The sequence below is a fragment of the Leucoraja erinacea genome, chromosome 2 (assembly GCF_028641065.1).
Source record: "Leucoraja erinacea ecotype New England chromosome 2, Leri_hhj_1, whole genome shotgun sequence".
NCBI lineage: Eukaryota > Metazoa > Chordata > Chondrichthyes > Rajiformes > Rajidae > Leucoraja > Leucoraja erinaceus.
This window is the reverse complement of record NC_073378.1, coordinates 38,627,328-38,646,066: the sequence shown is the minus strand read 5'-3', so window position 1 is coordinate 38,646,066 and position 18,739 is coordinate 38,627,328. Positions and strand designations below refer to the sequence as shown.

At 43.1% G+C, this 18,739-nt stretch overlaps 1 protein-coding gene across 1 annotated transcript in view; it reads right to left on the bottom strand.

The window, feature by feature from the left end:
• LOC129708996 (oxysterol-binding protein-related protein 10-like) overlaps window positions 1–18,739 on the bottom strand; it is a 161,227-nt gene that overhangs the window by 113,669 nt on the left and 28,819 nt on the right. The window contains exon 3 of the mRNA XM_055655128.1: window positions 10,197–10,273. Coding sequence (XP_055511103.1) covers window positions 10,197–10,273 — 77 coding nt within the window. The remainder of the gene's footprint in view (window positions 1–10,196; window positions 10,274–18,739) is intronic.

The following is an 18,739-nucleotide window of genomic DNA, read 5'->3' as shown; positions in this document are numbered from 1 at the left end:
GGCTTCTCTGCATCACTATACCTACAGATAGAACTTTAATGACTGGATACCACACTCTCAGCTCTAGCAGCCATCAATGCTCCCACAATGAATATTTGCCAATGTCTCTAATCAATCATAAGCCATCAAATGCCTGTGTTCAACAGGGATCAATGCTGGGACGCTTGCTGTATAAGATATGCATGAACAATGAATGCATGATTAATAAATTATCAGATGTTGACCATGTTTATGATAGTCTTAGACTACAGGGTTATATTGGTCAGATGGTCTGAGAAATGGCAGATGGAGTTTAATCCTGATTAATGTGAGGCAATGTATTTTGAATGCACAAATGAGACAAGTATACACACCATGAAAGGCAAGGGAGTACTGAGGAATAGCGAGGACAGTGTACAACTCCTAAGATCCTTGATGGTGGCAGTGTATGGAGGTAAAATAGTTTTAAACAATATAGGATATTGGTCAGGGCATTGAGTACAAGAGCTGGGAGGTTGTGCTCCAACTTTATAAAATGTTGGCAAGACCTCAGCTGAAGTAGCATGTGTGGTACTGATCACCCCTCTAGTTGAAGGATCTAGTGCTCGAGATAATGTGAGCAGATTCATCAGGATGCTGCCTGGGATGGAACATTTAAATTATGAGGTCTTGCCAACAAAATGCATTGCCTCACATTAAATTATGAAGAGGGACTGGATAAGATGGGTCTGCTTTCTCTGGAACGGAGATTAAATTTAAGGAGATGATTTTAAGACTTTATTCATTCATTCTAAATGAATTCATTTATGAATTTTAAAGTTTTAAGAATTAATTTTCACTTGTTAAAAAAACATTAAAATATTTCATAGCTCCACTTATTTTTTTTACTGACACTGAATTTCTCCAATTTTGATATGACCATCGTACATATATATGCTCAGCTAGTAACCGTTCCACTCTAAAAAAAGTGGTTTTACTTTATCCTATGCTCATAATTTTCCAGCACACCTGGGTAGGCTGATCTTGCTGGAAGATATCTCCATTTATCTTGTCCCTGCTACATCCCCATCACCTCCAGAGATTTAGGGATCTCAATTTGAGGATCACTGATGTATGATCACCCAAGAAATAGGAATATCGTACTGTGAAATGAAATTCACCTTAATTTCTCTGATAATTTTCATAATATTACTTTCTAGGGCAAGACTGAAGATTTCCCAGAGAAGCCGAGATATTTCTCACAATGGAGAGCAGGTCAGAAAGTCAAACATATTATAATATACAACTGAATAGATCTGAATCATAAAATCTCAATCTTACAATAATCACGAGTAACATAGGCTGACCCAAACTAGTCTCATGAATGTAAGTCACATTAAGGGCAGCAAGGTGGCACAGCAGTAGAGTTGCTATCTTACAGTACCAGAGACCCGGATTTGATCCTTACTACAGGTACTGTGTACGGAGTTTGTACGTTCCCCCCGTGACCTGCGCGAGTTTTCGCCGGAAGCTCCAGTTTCTTCCCACACTCAAGACGCACTGATTTGTAGGGTAATTGGCTTGGTCAAATTGTAAAATTATCGCTAGAGTGTGTAGGATAGTGTTAGTGTGCAGGGATTGCTGGTCAGCGTGGATTCGGTGGGCCAAAGGGCCTGTTTCCATGCTATATCTCTTAACTAAACTACATTTGCACAAATATTCAGTACTCACTGATGAGACAGGACACAAGTGCATTGAGTAAAATCAGTGGAGGGGCAGTAGAAGCAGGATGCTTTTAACTTCAGCTTGCACTTAGTGGTGCTGAATGAAATATGTAATGGATGCAAATCGGTGTCATAAGCAACTGCTATTCGTTTTATATTTGTGTTTTGTAATAATGACCGGAACAAATTTATTTCACACATTAGAAGCTTTTTCTCTACATACTGATTTGGAATAAATCTAATTAATTATTTACAACACACCATCCTTTCTTCCTCTACAACCTTTAACATAATGCTCATTGAGATTAAGTATGGTCTTTCAAATTAGACAATTATCAGAGACCCTGCCTTCATACTCCCAGGTAACTGGAACAGATTCCATGCTATTAGATGTTTTAGTGCTCTGACTAAAATGTATCTTAATCCAGCATTATGGATACCTAGTCATTAACACATTGCATTTCATGGCATTTGATGGAACTTCAATTCAAGTCAAGTGTTATTTGTCATGTGCACATAAAGTGCAGTGAAATGAATTTACAGGCAGCGGTACAATAAAAAACACACAATATACAGTAAAGATTTAACACAAACATCCACCACAGCATTCATCACTATAGTGGAAGTCACAAAATTTGGTCAGTCCTCCTCCATTTTCCCCCGTGCTCGGGACCTCAACCATCCGCAGTCGCCGCTGCGGGCGTCCAGATGTGCAGACAAGGTGAGTCCAGAATCGGTGCCTCCCCACTGGAGACCGCGGCTTCAAAATGAGGAAAGATTGAATCCTCTCCAGGGATCCCCGGCGAGTCCCCAACGCACCAGCGGTTAGTGGTAGGCCATGGGTTGGTGGTCGAAGCTCTTCTCCCGGGTCCTAAACGAGGGATCCCAGGCTCCATGGAGGAGGTGACCTCTCCATGGAGGAGATGACCGAAGCAGTTTCCCCCTAACCCCCCCCCACCCCAAGAAACATTAAAAACACAATTTGAGACAGACTAAAAAAACAAAAAAAGTAGCTCACAGCGCTCCCACCGACCTACAACTTGCTGTAATTAAAACAGGTGCCTCAGTTCCCACATAACAAGAGTGATTACACTTCAACAGTAATAATGGACACTAAAGTGGTTGGCAAGTCCTGAATGGAACACAAATGTCTATTGCTCTGCTCTGCACTGCACAAGTTCAATCATAACTGACAAACTTCTGCTTAGATGTATTCTGCAGGAGACAGTTGGGAAAGACCATCTGGAATAATTGAGAAATGGTCATGACTAGTAAAATAATACACCATTGAAAAGAAAGAAATAAGCGGGTGAGGCAGCATCAATGGAGCGAAGGAAATTTCCTTCGCTCCATAGATGCTGCCTCACCTGCTGAGTTTCTCCAGCATCTGCAGTTCCTTCTTAAACAAGAAATAATATTGGAATTGACAGACAAAACATGCCAAGCAAATGATCCATCTCTGCTTCTGTGCGAGTTTTCCGTCAGCACAGAACCAGTCTTCAATTTGATTCATAGAAACATAGAAAATAGGTGCAAGGGGAGGCCATTCGGCCCTTCGAGCCAGCACCACCATTCAAGTGATCATAGCTGAACGTCCCCAATCAATAACCCGTGCCTGCCTTCTCCCCATATCCCTTGATTCCACGGTGCTCTAACTCTCTCTTAAATCTATTCAGGAAATTCCACAAATTCACAACTCTCTGGGTGATAAAGTTTTTTCTCACCTCAGTCTTAAATGGCTTCCCCTTTATTCTAAGACTGTGGCCCCTGGTTCTGGACTTGCCCAACATTGGGAACATTTTTCCTGCATCTAGCTTGTCCAGTCCTTTTATAATTTTATATGTTTCTATAAGATTCCCCCTCATCCTTCTAAACTCCAGTGAATACAAGGCTAGTCTTTTCAATCTTTCCTCATATGACAGTCCCGCCATCCCAGGGATCAATCTTGTGAACCTACGCTGCAATGCCTCAATCACAAGGATGTCGTTCCTCAAATTACGAGACCAAAACTGTACACAATACTCCATATGTGGTCTCACCAGAGCCCTATACAACTGCAGAAGAACCTCTTTACTCCTATACTGAAATACTCGTTATGACGGACAACATTCCATTAGCTTTCTTCACTGCCTGCTGCACCTGCACGCCAACTTTCCGTGACTGCTGTACAAGGACGCCCAGGTCTCGCTGCACCTCCCCCTTACCTAACCTAACCCCATTGAGATAATAATCTGCCCCTTGTTTTTACCGGCAAAGTGGATAACCTCGCAGTATAATATAGATAAATGTATCTGCCCACTCACTCAACCTGTCCAGGTCACCCTGCAACCTCCTAACATCCTCTTCACAGTTCACCCTGTCACCCAACTTAGTGTCATCCCCAAACTTGCTAGTGTTACTCCCAATTCCCTCTTCCAAATCATTAATATATATGGTAAACAGTTGCGGCCCCAACACCGAGCCTTGTGGCACTCCACTCGCCACTGCCTGCCATTCTGAAAAGGACTCGTTCACTCCTACTCTTTGCTTCCGGTCTGCCAACCAATTTTCTATCCATGTCAACACCCTACCCCCAATACCATGTGCTCTAATTTTAGTCACCAGTCTCCCGTGCGAGACCTTATCAAAGGCTTTCTGAAAGTCCAGATACACTACATCCACTGGCACCCCTTCATCCATTTTACTTGTCACATCCTCAAAAAATTCCAGAAGATTAGTCAAGCATGATTTCCCTTTCATAAATCCATGTTGACTTGGACTCAGCCTTTTACTGCAATCCAAATGCCCCATTATTACTTCTTTAATAATTGACTCCAGCATCTTTCCCACCACCAAAGTCAGGCAAACTGGTCTGTAATTCTGTAATCTGTAAAGTCAGGCATACTGATCCGGTAGGCGGCGCGACTCTCGTCAGCAGCGGCCTCTGCAGCCCGTCTGCGATTTTATTATTTTTAGTCTATGTTTTTATGTCGTTTTTGTTATTTTTTGTTGGGGTGTGTGTGTCGGGGGGTGGGGGTGGGGTGGGAGCGAGTGGGTAACTTTTAAATCTCTCCCTGCACGGGAGACCCGACCTTTTCTTTGTCGGGTCCCCGTTGTCGTTGGGGCTGCAACGAGGAGCGGCCTCCAACAGGAAGACCGGTGGCTCTGGTGCCGACCACTCACCTCACCGTCGCGGAGCTGGCCGAGTCCAGAGCGGGTGGAGCGGTGGTGGAGCGCTGCTGCGGCCCGACCTCCGGTGATTCGGAGGCTGCTACTGGGGGTCTGGCGGACGGTGGCACCGGCAGCCCCGCGGGTCCCTGGAGGGAGACGCTTTTCAGGGCTCCCGCAACGGCGACTTCTCCCGCCCAAGTTGTGGGGTCGAAGAGCTCCTGGAGCGGGGCCTCACAGCACCGCCCCGCGCGGCTTGGAATGGCCGCAGGACTCTGCGAGCGCACGCCGGGGGCTTTAACATCAAGACCCGGTGTGCGACCTTGCACCACCCGGCGTGGCTTTAATGGCCGCGGGACAATCGCCATCGCCAGCCGGGGGCTTTGACTTTGACTCTGACATTGGGGGGGGGGGGGGGGGGGGGGGGGGGGGAGAGTGCAGTGGAGAGATAAGTTTTTTTGGCCTTCCATCACAGCAATGTGATGGATGTTTATGTAAATTATGTTGTGTCTTGGGTCTATTTGTTTGTAATGTATGGCTGCAGAAACGTCATTTCGTTTGGACCTCAAGGGGTCCAAATGACAAATAAATTGAAGGTTACACAAAAAAGCTGGAGAAACTCAGCGGGTGCAGCAGCATCTATGGAGCGAAGGAAATAGGCAACGTTTCGGGCCGAAACCCTTCTTCAGACTGATCGGGGGCGGGGGTGGGCGGGGACAAGAAAGGGAAAAGGAGGAGGAGCCCGAAGGCTGGGGTATGGGAGGAGACAGCAGGGGGGCTGAGGAAGGGGAGGAGACAGCAAGGACTAACAAAATTGGGAGAATTCGATGTTCATGCCCCCGGGATGCAGACTCCCCAAACGGAATATGAGGTGTTGTTCCTCCAATTTCCGGTGCTGCTCGCTGTGGCCATGGAGGAGACCCAGGACAGAGAGGTCGGAGACAGAGTGGGAGGGGGAGTTGAAGTGCTGAGCCACCGGGAGGTCAGCTTAGTTTGAATTGAATTGAATTGAATTGTAATTCCCCGTTTTCTCTCTCGCTCCTTTCTTGAAAAGTGGGATAACATTAGCTATTCTTCAAATCAACAGGAACTGATCCTGAATCTATTGAACATTGGAAAATGATCACCAATGCGCCTTCTATTTCTAGAGCCACCTCCCTGAGGACCCTGGGATGCAGACCATCAGGTCCAGGGGCTTTATCATCCTTCAGTCCCATTAGCCTACCCAATACTATTTCTCACCTAATGATTCCTTCCACTTGATATAAATAAATGGTTTGGAGCAATTGATGTTGCAAATAATATGGGTCCAGAGAATTTCTTGACTGGAGACTTGTGTATTCTAGCCAAAGTGCAGGCTATGACTTTATTCCTTTAATTGTAGGAGCTGAAGGGTGATCTTATAGAAGTGGTTAAAATCATGAGGGGAATAAATAGGGTAAATGCACAGTCTTTTACCAGAGTAGGGGAATCAAGAACCATAAGTTTAAGGTGAGAGGGAATAATTTAATAGGAACACATTAATAATAACCCTAAATAGGGCAACTTTTTACCTCTCATATTCATACAACAAATTAATTGACCAGGGAGTGCTCATATCAAAATCAGAATTTATTTGCCAAGTATGTTTTGCAACATACAAGGAATATAACCCTGTTTCACTTAAAACTTTGCCTCTGAAATTCATCCATGGTTAATTTGTCAGGTAGCAATATATGCAGAGCAAGAAAATTTCAAACTTGTGCATGCCAGCACTTGTGCTGTTGTTCTGATGAACGGAATTAGGTTTACATAAATAATATTCAATGGACATCTGAGAGGGTTGTGGGTATATGAAATGAGCTGCCAAAGGAGGCAGTTGAGACAAGCACTATAACAGCATTTTAAAGACACTTGGATAGATACGTGGATAGGAAAGGTTATGAGGATTAGAGCAAAACGTAGACAAACAGGACTAGCTAAGATGAGGCAGCTTAGTCAGCATGGACGTGTTGGGCCAAAAGGCCTGTTGCCATGCTGTTTGACCATGACTATTACAACATTCATATGAAATAGATACAGAATAGAATTAGAATCTTGATACAGGAATATTATTTTTTTAAATTATTATTTCACACAGGTATCAAGCTCTGTCTCTACAAGAACACAAGCCAAAATTTCTAAAACAAACTCTTGTACAACTCATATGCAGCATTAAAGTAAAACCCCAAAAGGTTTAGGAAATCATGAGGTTTACAAGCCAGAAACTAATTCATGGTAACTATGCCAGTCAAAAGTACCGAGAATTATAGTATTAAATTGAACCGAGATGTTAGTAATAAATTGCATCAGAATATAAATAAGATGGTGGAATAGATGGATATGTGAGAGATGTTCTAAAAGCCAAAACAGGAGCAAAGGCACCAGGTTCATGAGTACACAAGTCACTTAAAGTGGCAAATAAGACAATTGCAATTCTAGACTTTATCAATAGAAACTGGAAGGTTATCCTGAAACCTATATAAAATATGTCCACCCTTACTTGATACATTGTGTTTATTGTGGTTGCCACGTTAGGAGGAGAATTTAATGGCATCAGAGAGAATCCAGTAAAGATTTATGAGAATGGCTTCCTTGACAATTCATACAATGGCGTCCTTTATTCCTGTACCCGTGTTTCTAATTAGTGGCTGTGACCGTTTCCTCTTTAAAGGCGGCTGAGAGAAGAGCTAACAGAATTATATAAAATTTTGATGGGTGGATCGTGGATAGTGGGAACGGGGTTTGAATTCGTGGGACATTGGCATCTGCATTGAGGAAGGAGAGAGCTATTCCGATAGGACGGACTGCACTTGAACCCTGCTGGGACTAGGGTCCTGGCAAACAACATAACTTGGGTCATAGATAAGGCATTAAACTAAATAGAGTTTTTGCGTGAGTGTGGTGGGGGGGGGGGGGGGGCGGGTTCAACAAACTGGAAATGTATGGATGAAGATAAGAGGAATGAGAATGTAGGAGAGGTTACTGAAGTCTCCAGAAGTGAAAGGACAGAAAGTTTAAGAAGGGACTACGATCAGGCAAATTGGGCAACAATGCGAGAAGAGGTGAACTAAAGGTGTTATATTTGAATACAGGCAGTTTATGGAACAAAGCGGATGAGCAGTTAGAAATTGGTAGGTATGACATTGTAGGCATCATGGAGACGCGGCCGAAAGAGGATTGGAGCTGGGAGTTGAGTATCCAAGGTCTCAAAAAGACAGACAGGTTCGCACAGGGGGTGGGGTAGCTGTGCTGGAAAGGAATGAAAGTCAGTCCACAGCAAGGGGTGACATCAAATCAGAAGATGTAGAATCCTTGTGGTGGAACTAAGAAACTGCAAGGGTAAAAAAAACCCTGATGTTTAGTTTACTTATTGTCACGAGCACCGAGATACAGTGAAAAGATTTTTACATGTTAACGTGTCAGCAGAAAGACAAAACATTATTACAATCGAGCCGTCTGGATTGGGCGTGGCAATGAATCAAAGGAAGAAATGCAGCCGGCAGCCGTACATGCAAATGGGTCCATTCCGATTGGACATCTGCGAGCATCGGCCATTCCGATTGGACATCTGCGAGTATCGGGCACGAATCAAAAAGCAGAAAGGGATCCGGATGGCAGCCAGACGGATAGCCCCAGAGTTTTATAGATATATAGATAAACCAAACTCATTAGTAACTATACTAAAAGTTCAGTAAGTTTCAGACCATAATTCTGGCTTCAATTTTGGATCATTCATAAAAATCCACTAAATCATTCCAATGATTGTCAACCTTTTGAAGTTTTTAATTAATTCCCCAAATTGTGGGTATTGCCCATTCTAACTTACGCGGGAGATTGTAGTGGGTTCCCGCCTTCCTGAACCTCTAGTATTCGTAATAACAGCTTACAGTGCCCTCCATAATGTTTGGGACAAAGACCCATCATTATTTATTTGCCTCTGTACTCCACAATTTGAGATTTGTAATAGAAAAAAACCACATGTGGTTAAAGTGCACATTGTCAGATTTTATTAAAGGGTATTTTTATACATTTTGGTTTCATCATGTAGAAATTTACAGCTGTGTTTATAGCCCCCCCCCCCCCCCATTTCAGGGCACCATAATGTTTGGGGCACATGGCTTCACAGGTGTTTGTAATTGCTCAGGTGTGTTTAATTGCCTCCTTAATGCAGGTGTAAGAGAGCTCTCAGTACCTAGTCTTTCCTCCAGACTTTCCATCACCTTTGGAAACTTTTATTGTTGCTTTTCAACATGAGGACCAAAATTGTTCCAATGAAAGTCAAAGATGCCATAATGAGACTGAGAAACAAGAATAAAACTGTTAGAGACATCGGCCAAACCTTAGGCTTACCAAAATCAACTGTTTGGAACATAATTAAGAAGAAAGAGATCACTGGTGAGCTTACTAATCGCAAATGATACGAAGATTAACATATTAGAGCGATGGCAAGAGCAAAGTATGGAGGAGAGAAGGAACTGCCCAAGATCCAAAGCATACCACCTCATTTGTGAAACACGGTGGTACAACTGCTGATGGCAGTAGCATAATGAATTCTGAAGTGTACAGACACATCCTATCTTCTCGTTAAAAAAAGCCTCAAAACTCATTGGTCGACGGTTCATTCTACAGCAAGACATCCCAAACATACCGCTAAAGCAACAAAGGAGTTTTCCCAAGCCAAAAAATGGTCAATTCTTGAGTGCCAAGTCAATCACCCGATCTGAACCCAATTGAGCATGCCCTTTAAATGCTGAAGAGAAAACTGAAGAGGACTAGCCCCTAAAACAAGCATAAGCTAAAGATGCCTGCATACAGGCCTGGTAGAGCATCACCAGAGAAGACACCCAGCAACTGGTGTTGTCCATGAATCTCAGACTTCCAGCAGTCATTGCATGCAAAGGATATGCAACAAAATATTAAACATGACTACTTTCATTTAAACGACAATGCTATGCCCCAACCAAAATGCATAAAAACACCCTTTATTAAAATCTAACAATGTGCACTTTAACCACATGTGATTTTTTTCTATTACAAGTCTGAAATTGTGAGGTACAGAGGCAAATAATTAAATGATGGGCCTTTGTCCCAAACATTATGGAGGGCACTGTATATAGATTAATTTAATCAATTAAATTTAAAGTTCTAAGCTGCTGTGGTAGACTCTCACTGCACGTCATCAATTCAAACCTTTGGATTACTAGTCCAGTAATGTAACCACTTTACAACTGTTCCTTTAATAATTCATCTAAACAGAAATAATGTATCTTTAAATATTAATATGTGTACTTTTGTTCATGTCAAGGCGAGGTATAGCATTTTGGTACTTAAGCAGTAACCCTTTACCTTGGCATTACTGTCTGTGTGCTTTGCAGAAGCCTGAAGCTGGTTCACCCAGTAGAATCTCTCTTTGGAATCCCCCGCTGCAGTGCAGAAAGTAGACATAATTTAAAAAATGACGCTTCGTTTTTTTTTTAAAAAAGCACAATTTTATAGAATGGTAGAATGAAAGCAATATAGGACAGTTCTGTCTTAATACTTATTAAATATCTATAGCACGTTAAACAAGTAAACCAACTGTGATTAAACAATGCAAACAAATATCAGTCTGAAGAAGGGCCTCGACCTGAAACATCACTCATTCCTTCTCTCCGGAGATGCTGTCTGTCCCGCTGAGTTACTCCAGCATTTTGTGTCTACCTTCAAACAAATATAAAGTTAGATTTGATAAATCAAAAACACAGGTGTTTAAGAGGGATCTTTCTACAATTGGGCAGATCCAGATTTCAAATATAAAAATATGAAAAACACAAGGAATCAATTGGTTCAATAGATTTAATTATATCCCTCAACTCCAAGCATATGTTAATTTCCAAACATCGGTACCATTCTCATTGTATTAAATCTCACTTTATCCTTCATAATTAATGCATCCTTTTTTCAATAATGGAATCGATATTCTTGCACTTAATGTACACTTTCTAAAGCAAGTATATCTTGTAAATTGATATATTGATATGGCCAAAGCTAACTGCATTTCTGCGCGACCATAACAGTATCTCAAAGCTTCAGCATACCTACAAAAGACTTGCAAAACCAGAAATGACAAATACCAGAAGAATACTTAAAGCATTTACACAGCTCATCTTTCTAGGATTTCACTAACTTTCTTGATTGAAATTGATCATCAAAATAGTCATTTGATTATAAGCTAGAAAGGGTGCAAAGAAGATAGTTCTTGGACCCAAGGGTCTGAGCAAAAAAGGGAGGTTGAGCTTGCTAGGATTTTATTACTTAGAGCTCAGGAGGATAAGGGGTGATCTTACAGAGGTGTATAAGATCATGGGAGGAATAGATAGGTAAACGCACAGAGTCTTTAGCCAAAGTAGGGCAATCAAAAATAGGTTTAAGGTAAAGGGGGAAAGTTTTAATGGGAACTTAAAGGGCAACTTCTTTACAGAATGGTAGCTTGCCATTCATTGCACATTCAAGTCAAGTCTTTTCCTAGACAGCCCAGATGTTTTTGTAAAATCTGCAGACTAATCTTCCTAAAGTACTTCATAATCTATTTCTACTGAAGCATATGGGATAAACAAATCTTAACTTATGAAGCATTACTAGGCATTGCGTGTTGCATCTTTGCCTCAATTTAATTCAATCTCAATTAATGAGCAAAGATTAATCACTGAATACCAGATTAGCTTTTAGTGCTAAAGGAATCATGGGGAAAAAGCAGGAACGAGGTACTGATTTTAGATGATCAGCCATGAGCCGAGCTGGCTATAAGGATCGAATGACCTACTCCTGCACCTATTTTTCTGTTTCTAAATCAAAAGATGGTTTTAAAAATGTTTTCAAAAACATGCTGCGTAAACTGTATATAATTAATTATAACGTAGAACACTTTACACAAATCTGTCTTCACGAATTCATGGAATCATAGAAAATTTAGAACAAAGATGTAATTTAGGAATTTTAGATCATAATGATCATATTAGTAGAAAAGAATAGTCTAATGCCACCTTCCAGCATTAGGTCTGTGGCCCTGAAGATTTCAGCTTTCCAACTGCACATCAGCTACATTTTAAATGCAATAAGATTTTCTACCTAACCATTCAAAACAAGAACCGTAACTTTCAACACATCTTCACCCTGGTACACACCTGCACTTCGTAAGCTGAAACAGACTGGTCGCCGACTTGAACGACTCACAAATAAATCATCTCTCACAGTCCACCATGAAGCTTACAAACTCCACCTCACTGACTACAAAGATGCCCTCATTGCTGCAAAATCTGCCTACCTCTCCTCCATATTCACCGACCCCTGTCTAAACCACAGAACCCTCTTCTCCACAGTGGGCAACCTCCTCAAGCCTCGAGCCAACACTCTCCCTACCTCTACTCCGGATCTCTGCAACTCATTCCTCCACTTTTTCGCTGATAAAATCAGCACCATCTATCAATCTTTATCCCCTGTACCCGACTCCCCAGCATCTACTCCACCACCTACTAAGGCCCCTCCTTTCAACATCTCCACTGACCTCCTTACCCCTCCTCCACACTGCTTCCTCTCCCAGTTTGACCTGGTCACCCCTACTGAAATCTCCAAACTCATCAGCTCTTCCAAACCCACTACCTGCTCCCTCGACCCTCTCCCCACTCCCCTGCTGAAGTCCTGCCTCCCCGTTCTCTGCCCCTACCTCACTAATCTCTTCAACTCCTCATTGTCCCAAGGAATTGTCCCCTCCGCTTTCAAAACTGCTGCTGTCACACCAATCTTAAAGAAACCTGGTCTTGATCCCTCCTCTCTCATTAACTACCGCCCAATCTCAAACCTCCCCTTTCTTTCAAAAACCCTGGAGTGTATCGTTGCGTCACAACTTCATTCCCACCTCCTTGCGTATAACCTATTTGAACCCTTCCAATCTGGCTTTCGCCCCCTCCATAGCACAGAAACTGCTCTCCTCAAAGTCCTCAACGACCTCCTCACCTCTGCTGACACTGGTTCCCTCAACATCCTCATCCTCCTCGACCTGAGCGCAGCCTTCGATACAGTGAACAATAACATCCTGCTCACCAGACTCAAAGACCTCGGCATTGAAGGTTCTGCACTCAGCTGGCTCCGTTCCTACCTTTCCAACAGATCCCACTTCATCTCTCTCCATAACCACACCTCTGCTACAGCCACGGTCACTCAAGGCATTCCCCAAGGCTCCGTACTCAGCCCCCTCCTCTTCATCATCTATATCCTCCCCCTTGGTCAGATACTCCGCCACTTCAACCTGGACTTCCACTGTTACGCCGATGACACCCAGATCTACCTCGGCACCAAATCCACCCACAACGCCCCCCTCCCTCTCCCATATCAACTCCTGTTTGTCAGCTATAAAAACCTGGATGCAACATAACTTCCTCAAACTCAACAGCGATAAAACAGAATTCCTCCTCATAAGATCCAAATCCACACTCAGCAAAATCAATAACCCCACTCTCACCATCGACGGCACCACTGTCTCCCCATCTCCCCAGGCCCGCAACCTTGGCGTGATCTTTGATTCCACCCTCTCCCTTGAGCCTCACATCCGCCATGTCATTAAAATCTCCTTCTTTCACCTCCGCAACATCGCCAAAATCAGACCCTCTCTCACACCTCCCGCTGCTGAAAGACTCATCCATGCCTTCATCTCCTCCCGACTGGACTACTGCAACTCACTTCTCCTTGGCATCAGCTCCACCTACATCAACCGACTCCAACTGGTCCAGAACGCAGCCGCCCGACTCATCACCCACATCAAATCCTGGCATCACATCACTCCAGTCCTCAAACAACTTCACTGGCTTCCCATCTCCCACCGGATCACCTACAAAATCCTGGTCCTCACCTACAAAGCCCTCCACCATCTGGCCCCCCCATATCTCACTGACCTCTACTCCCCCTACCAACCCTCACGGTCCCTCAGATCCACAGCCGGTCTCCTCTCCATACACGTCCAACCTCCGCAGTTTTGGGGACAAAGCCTTCTCCAGGGCAGCTCCTAGGCTCTGGACCTCCCTCCCTAACTGATCCGCAATTCCGTGTCCCTCATCATCTTCCAGTCCCGCCTCAAGACCCATCTCTTCACCTCTGCCTATCCTTAGCCCCACGTCCCCCTCCCTTTTCATCTGTGCTTGAATTGCCTCATATTGTGCTTTGAATTGAATTCTGTCTTTAATTTGTGTACTAGTCATGTCTCTACTATTTATTTCATTCCGCTTACATGTTTTTCCTCTACTTGCTAAATTTTTGTAAGGTGTCCTTGTGACTCTTGAAAGGCGCCCATAAATACAATTTATTATTATTATTATTATTCAAAACTATGTTCTTTCGAATGCATGTCTGTGACCAGTCATGCACCACAAGGATCAATGCTAGCATTTTTGGTGTTGCAACTAACAATAGATGGTCTGATTAATAAGTTTGCAGCTAATACAAAATATGTTGTTGCAGATAGCAAAGAAAGTTGTCTACGTCCACACAGGAGTTGGGCAGAGCAATTTTGTATGCTTTAACTAATATCAGCTTGCAGTGACACAAAAATATCATCACCCTTTATTTCTTTCAAGTAGGCCAGTTTTGGCTATTTGCCCCATTCATAAGTACCATTTGTTTTAATTAATTTTTGAAATTCAGTCTGTCATATGGGATCTTTACAAAAGTCTTGCTGAAATCCATATAGACTATGACGTACTGTTCTCATCCATCCTACCACCTCAAAAGATTCAACCAAGTTAATCAGAAACAGCCATTCCATAACAAATCGACACCATCTTTAATGAACCCGTGGCTTTCACATGAGAATTATACCATGTTTCACCACAGATTATAATAATTTAGTTCAATAATGCTTTATTTGTCACACATGCAACTGCACAGTGAAATTCTTTTTGCATATATTACACATGTGGGCACTGCCATTTTTGGCACCATTATTCAAAATCCAAAGTTTCAAAATGTACCTGCAATTAAAATGCAACTATTCATTTCTTCATTTTTACGGTAATTGTACAACATTTAGAATGTTTACAAAACTCAAAAATAAGTCTCAGCTTTTTTGATTTCCTCTCCTATCTCTATTGACAGACTGGATTTTTTTAATGGAGATTTGTTTTAATGAAAAAGATGCTAAACCTCTTAATTCCTCGCTTACTTAGGTTATCCCACCAACGTTTTGCACGCCTCGCATAGCTATAATGTTGGCAGAATATATCCAAAGACCCTTACTCACATCCACTGTATCCGTACATTGAACATATTTTTGTTTTCCAACAGATCTAATCCTCTTTTTAGATATGTAATTATAAAACATATTTGAAGCTACACTATATAAGAATATAAGACGACTCACTTAAATTCTTATAATTCTGCTTGCAATGGAGAAGCTTCTTGCATCACGAGTCCAAAGCCAGTATTGTACAAATTATTGGCACTCAGCACAAGCATTCTTCATCGGCCCAATACTAGTTGAATTAGCTTTTTATATGTTAATATGCATCTAATCTAAGTTTTGAAATACTTGTTGGAATTTAAAACTACCAGTTAAATCAGAGACTCATTTGAAAAAATAAGTTAAGAAAATCATTTTGACTATCATTATACTAATTAGCGATGGTATTAAGGATAGTCTCAATGGTAACTAAATGATGGCTCAGAGGAAACAAAGAGATCACATCAGCTCAAATAGGATAAGAATCTAATCGCAGATAGAGTCAGAGTCATAGGATTATACAGTGTGGAAATAGGCCCTTCGGCCCAACTTGCCACACCAGCCAACATGTCCCAGCTACACTAGTCCCACTGCCTGCATTTGGTCCATATCCCTCCAAACTTGTCCTATCCATGTACCTGTCTAACTGCTTCTTAAACGTTGGGATAGTCCCAGCCTCAACTACCTCCTCTGGCAGCTTGTTCCATACACCCACCCTTTGTGAGAAAAGGTTACCCCTCAGATTTTTACTAAATCTTTTCCCCTTCACCTTAAACCTATTTCCTCTGGTACTTGATTCACCTACTCTGGGCAAGGGATGCTGTGCATTTACCCAATCTATTCCTTTCATGATTTTACAGAACTCTATAAGATCACCCCTCAACCTACTGCGCTCCAGGGAATACAGTCCCAGCCTACTCAACCTCGCCCTACAGTTCAGACCCTCTGGGTGGTGGCGTCATCTTCGTAAATCTTCTTAGTACCCGTTCCAGCTTGACAACATCCTATAACATGGTGCCCAGAACGGGGCACAATATTCTAAATGCAGTCTCACCAATGTCTTAAACTGCAACATTACATTCGAACTTCAATACTCTGACTGATGAAGGCCAATGTACCAAAACCCTTTTTGACCACCTTATCTATCTGCGACTCGACCTTCAAGGAACCATGCACCTGCAATCCTAGATCCCTCTGCTCTACAACACTCCCCAGAACCCTACCATTCACAGTGTAGGTCCTGCCCCCGTGTTAGACTTCCCAAAATGCAACACTTCACATTCAGTTGTATTAAATTCCATCAACCATTCCTCAGCCCACCTGGCCAATTGATCAAGATCCCGCTTCAATTTCTCACATCTTCACTATCTGTAAAACCACCCACTTTTGCATCTTCTGCAAATTTGCTAATCTTGCCCTGTATGTTCTCATCCAAATCATTGATGTAGATGACAAACAATAACGGGCCCAGCACCGAACCCTGAGGCACACCACTAGTCAAAGACCTCCAGGCCGAGAAACAACCTTCCACCATCACCCTCTGCTTCCTTCCATGAAGCCAATTTTCTATCCATTCAGCTATCTCTCCTTGGATCCCATGTAATCTAACCTTCCAGAGCAGCCTACCATGTGGAACCTTGTCGAATGCCTTACTGAAATCCATGTATACATCTACAGCTCTGCCCTCGTCGATCTTTTGGATCACGTCTTCAAAAACTCAGATTTGTGAGACACGACCACCCACATACAAAACCATGCTGACTATCCCTAATCAGCCCTTGACCATCCAAATGCGTGTATATACTATCCCTCAGAATGCCCTGTAGTAACTTTCCAACTACAAATGTTAAGCTCACCGGCCTATAGTTCCCAGCATTTTCCCTGCAGCCCTTCTTGAATAGAGGCACAACATTTACCACCCTCCAGTCTTCCGGCACCTCTCCTGCTTTTAAAGACAACTCGTAAATTTCAACCAGCAATTTCCTCTCTAGTTTCCCACAGTGTCCTATCGGATATATCTGATCAGGCCTTGGAGATTTGTCTACCTTTATACACAATAATTATAATAATAATAATACATTTTATTTATTGGGCGCCTTTCAGACATCTCAAGGACACCTTACATAGGTTAATAGGAAATATCAGATTCAGATTCAATTTTAATTGTCATTGTCAGTGTACAGTACAGAGACAACGAAATGCATAAACATATAATCAGAATAAAATAAATAATAAAGACATCACAGAAACACAAATTAAAAACAGAATTCAGTCCAAAAACAAAAATCAAAAACACAATGTGAAGAGAGAGCAGCGGCAGCTAAAGCGCGCCAGCGTCCACTCTCTCTTCACGGCAGCCATCTTGGACAAAGACTAACAGGATTAACTTACAGACAAAAAATCATCCCCCCACAATGGACACCACTGTGGGGGAAGGCACAATGTCCAGTCCCTATCCCAAGTTCACCCCAAAGTCAGGCCTATTGAGGCCACCGCAATTGCCTCTACAGAGGCCCGATGTTCCTGGCCGTTCTCGCCGGGTGGTCTTGCCATGGCGTCGGGAGAGTCCTCTCAGTGGCTGGGCCACCTGGAACGGCCGTTATCTAGCTGGAGACCGCGGCTTCCGAAGCCGACAAGGCCGCGCCGGTTTGGAGCTCCCAGGCTCCTGATGTTGAAAACGGCGCCGCCCGCTACGCTTCGCAGACCCGCAGCCGGGAGGCATTGAACACTGCGGTCTCAGCTCACCAGAGCTCCAGCTGGTCGATCCAGCGTGGCGACCCAGGCAAGGCATCGCCCGTTCCGCTCCGCGATAGCGCTCCAGCGCTGTGCCGCCACCGAGGCCGAGGTACTGGGCAGTCCCCGCCAGGAAACGGCGCTCCAAGCCCGCTGGTAGGCCACAAGGACGGGTCGACGGGCAGCCCGGAGAAAAAGCTGCCTCACCGACCAGGTAGGGACCTAGAAGTAAAATTAACCCCTACCCCCCACATTAAAAAGTCCATATCCCCTACGGACAAAAAACAGGACTCACTAAAAACTTTAAAACAAGCGAATTAAAACGGGCGGCTGCTGGCTAGCAGCCATTCCCCAAGATGGCTCCTCCTCCTCAAAGATGTGTATTGTTCTAGTGAACATTTGCCAATCAGCAATCCATAATTGTTTCACTGATCTGATTTTATTTAACAAAATAAATAAAACCATAAAAATGTGGAAAATTACAATGGAAAGATTTTTCCCCCTCAGATCTTGCAAAAAGCAATTTTAGGTACAATCCATGGGTCACTACTAGCTGGCACCATGTATCTAATGACTGTATCAAATAATTGTGCAGGTAATCCTCAAGTAATTGAGGGCAGTACAGTGGCACAGCTATTAGAGACCTGGGTTCCATCCTGCCTTTGGGAGTTGTCTGTGTGAAGTTTGTACATCCTTCCTGTGATTGCATGGGTTTCCTTTGGGTGCTGCAGTTTCCTCTCATATACGAAAGACATGTCGGTTAATTGTCCACTAAATTGCTCCGTGTAGGGAGTGGATGAGAAAGTGGGATAATATTGAACTAGTGTGAATAGGTGATTGTCGTTGGGCCAAAGGGTCGGTTGCTGTATCTCTAAACTAAATGGTCTCTGTACGAGAAAGCACTTTATTC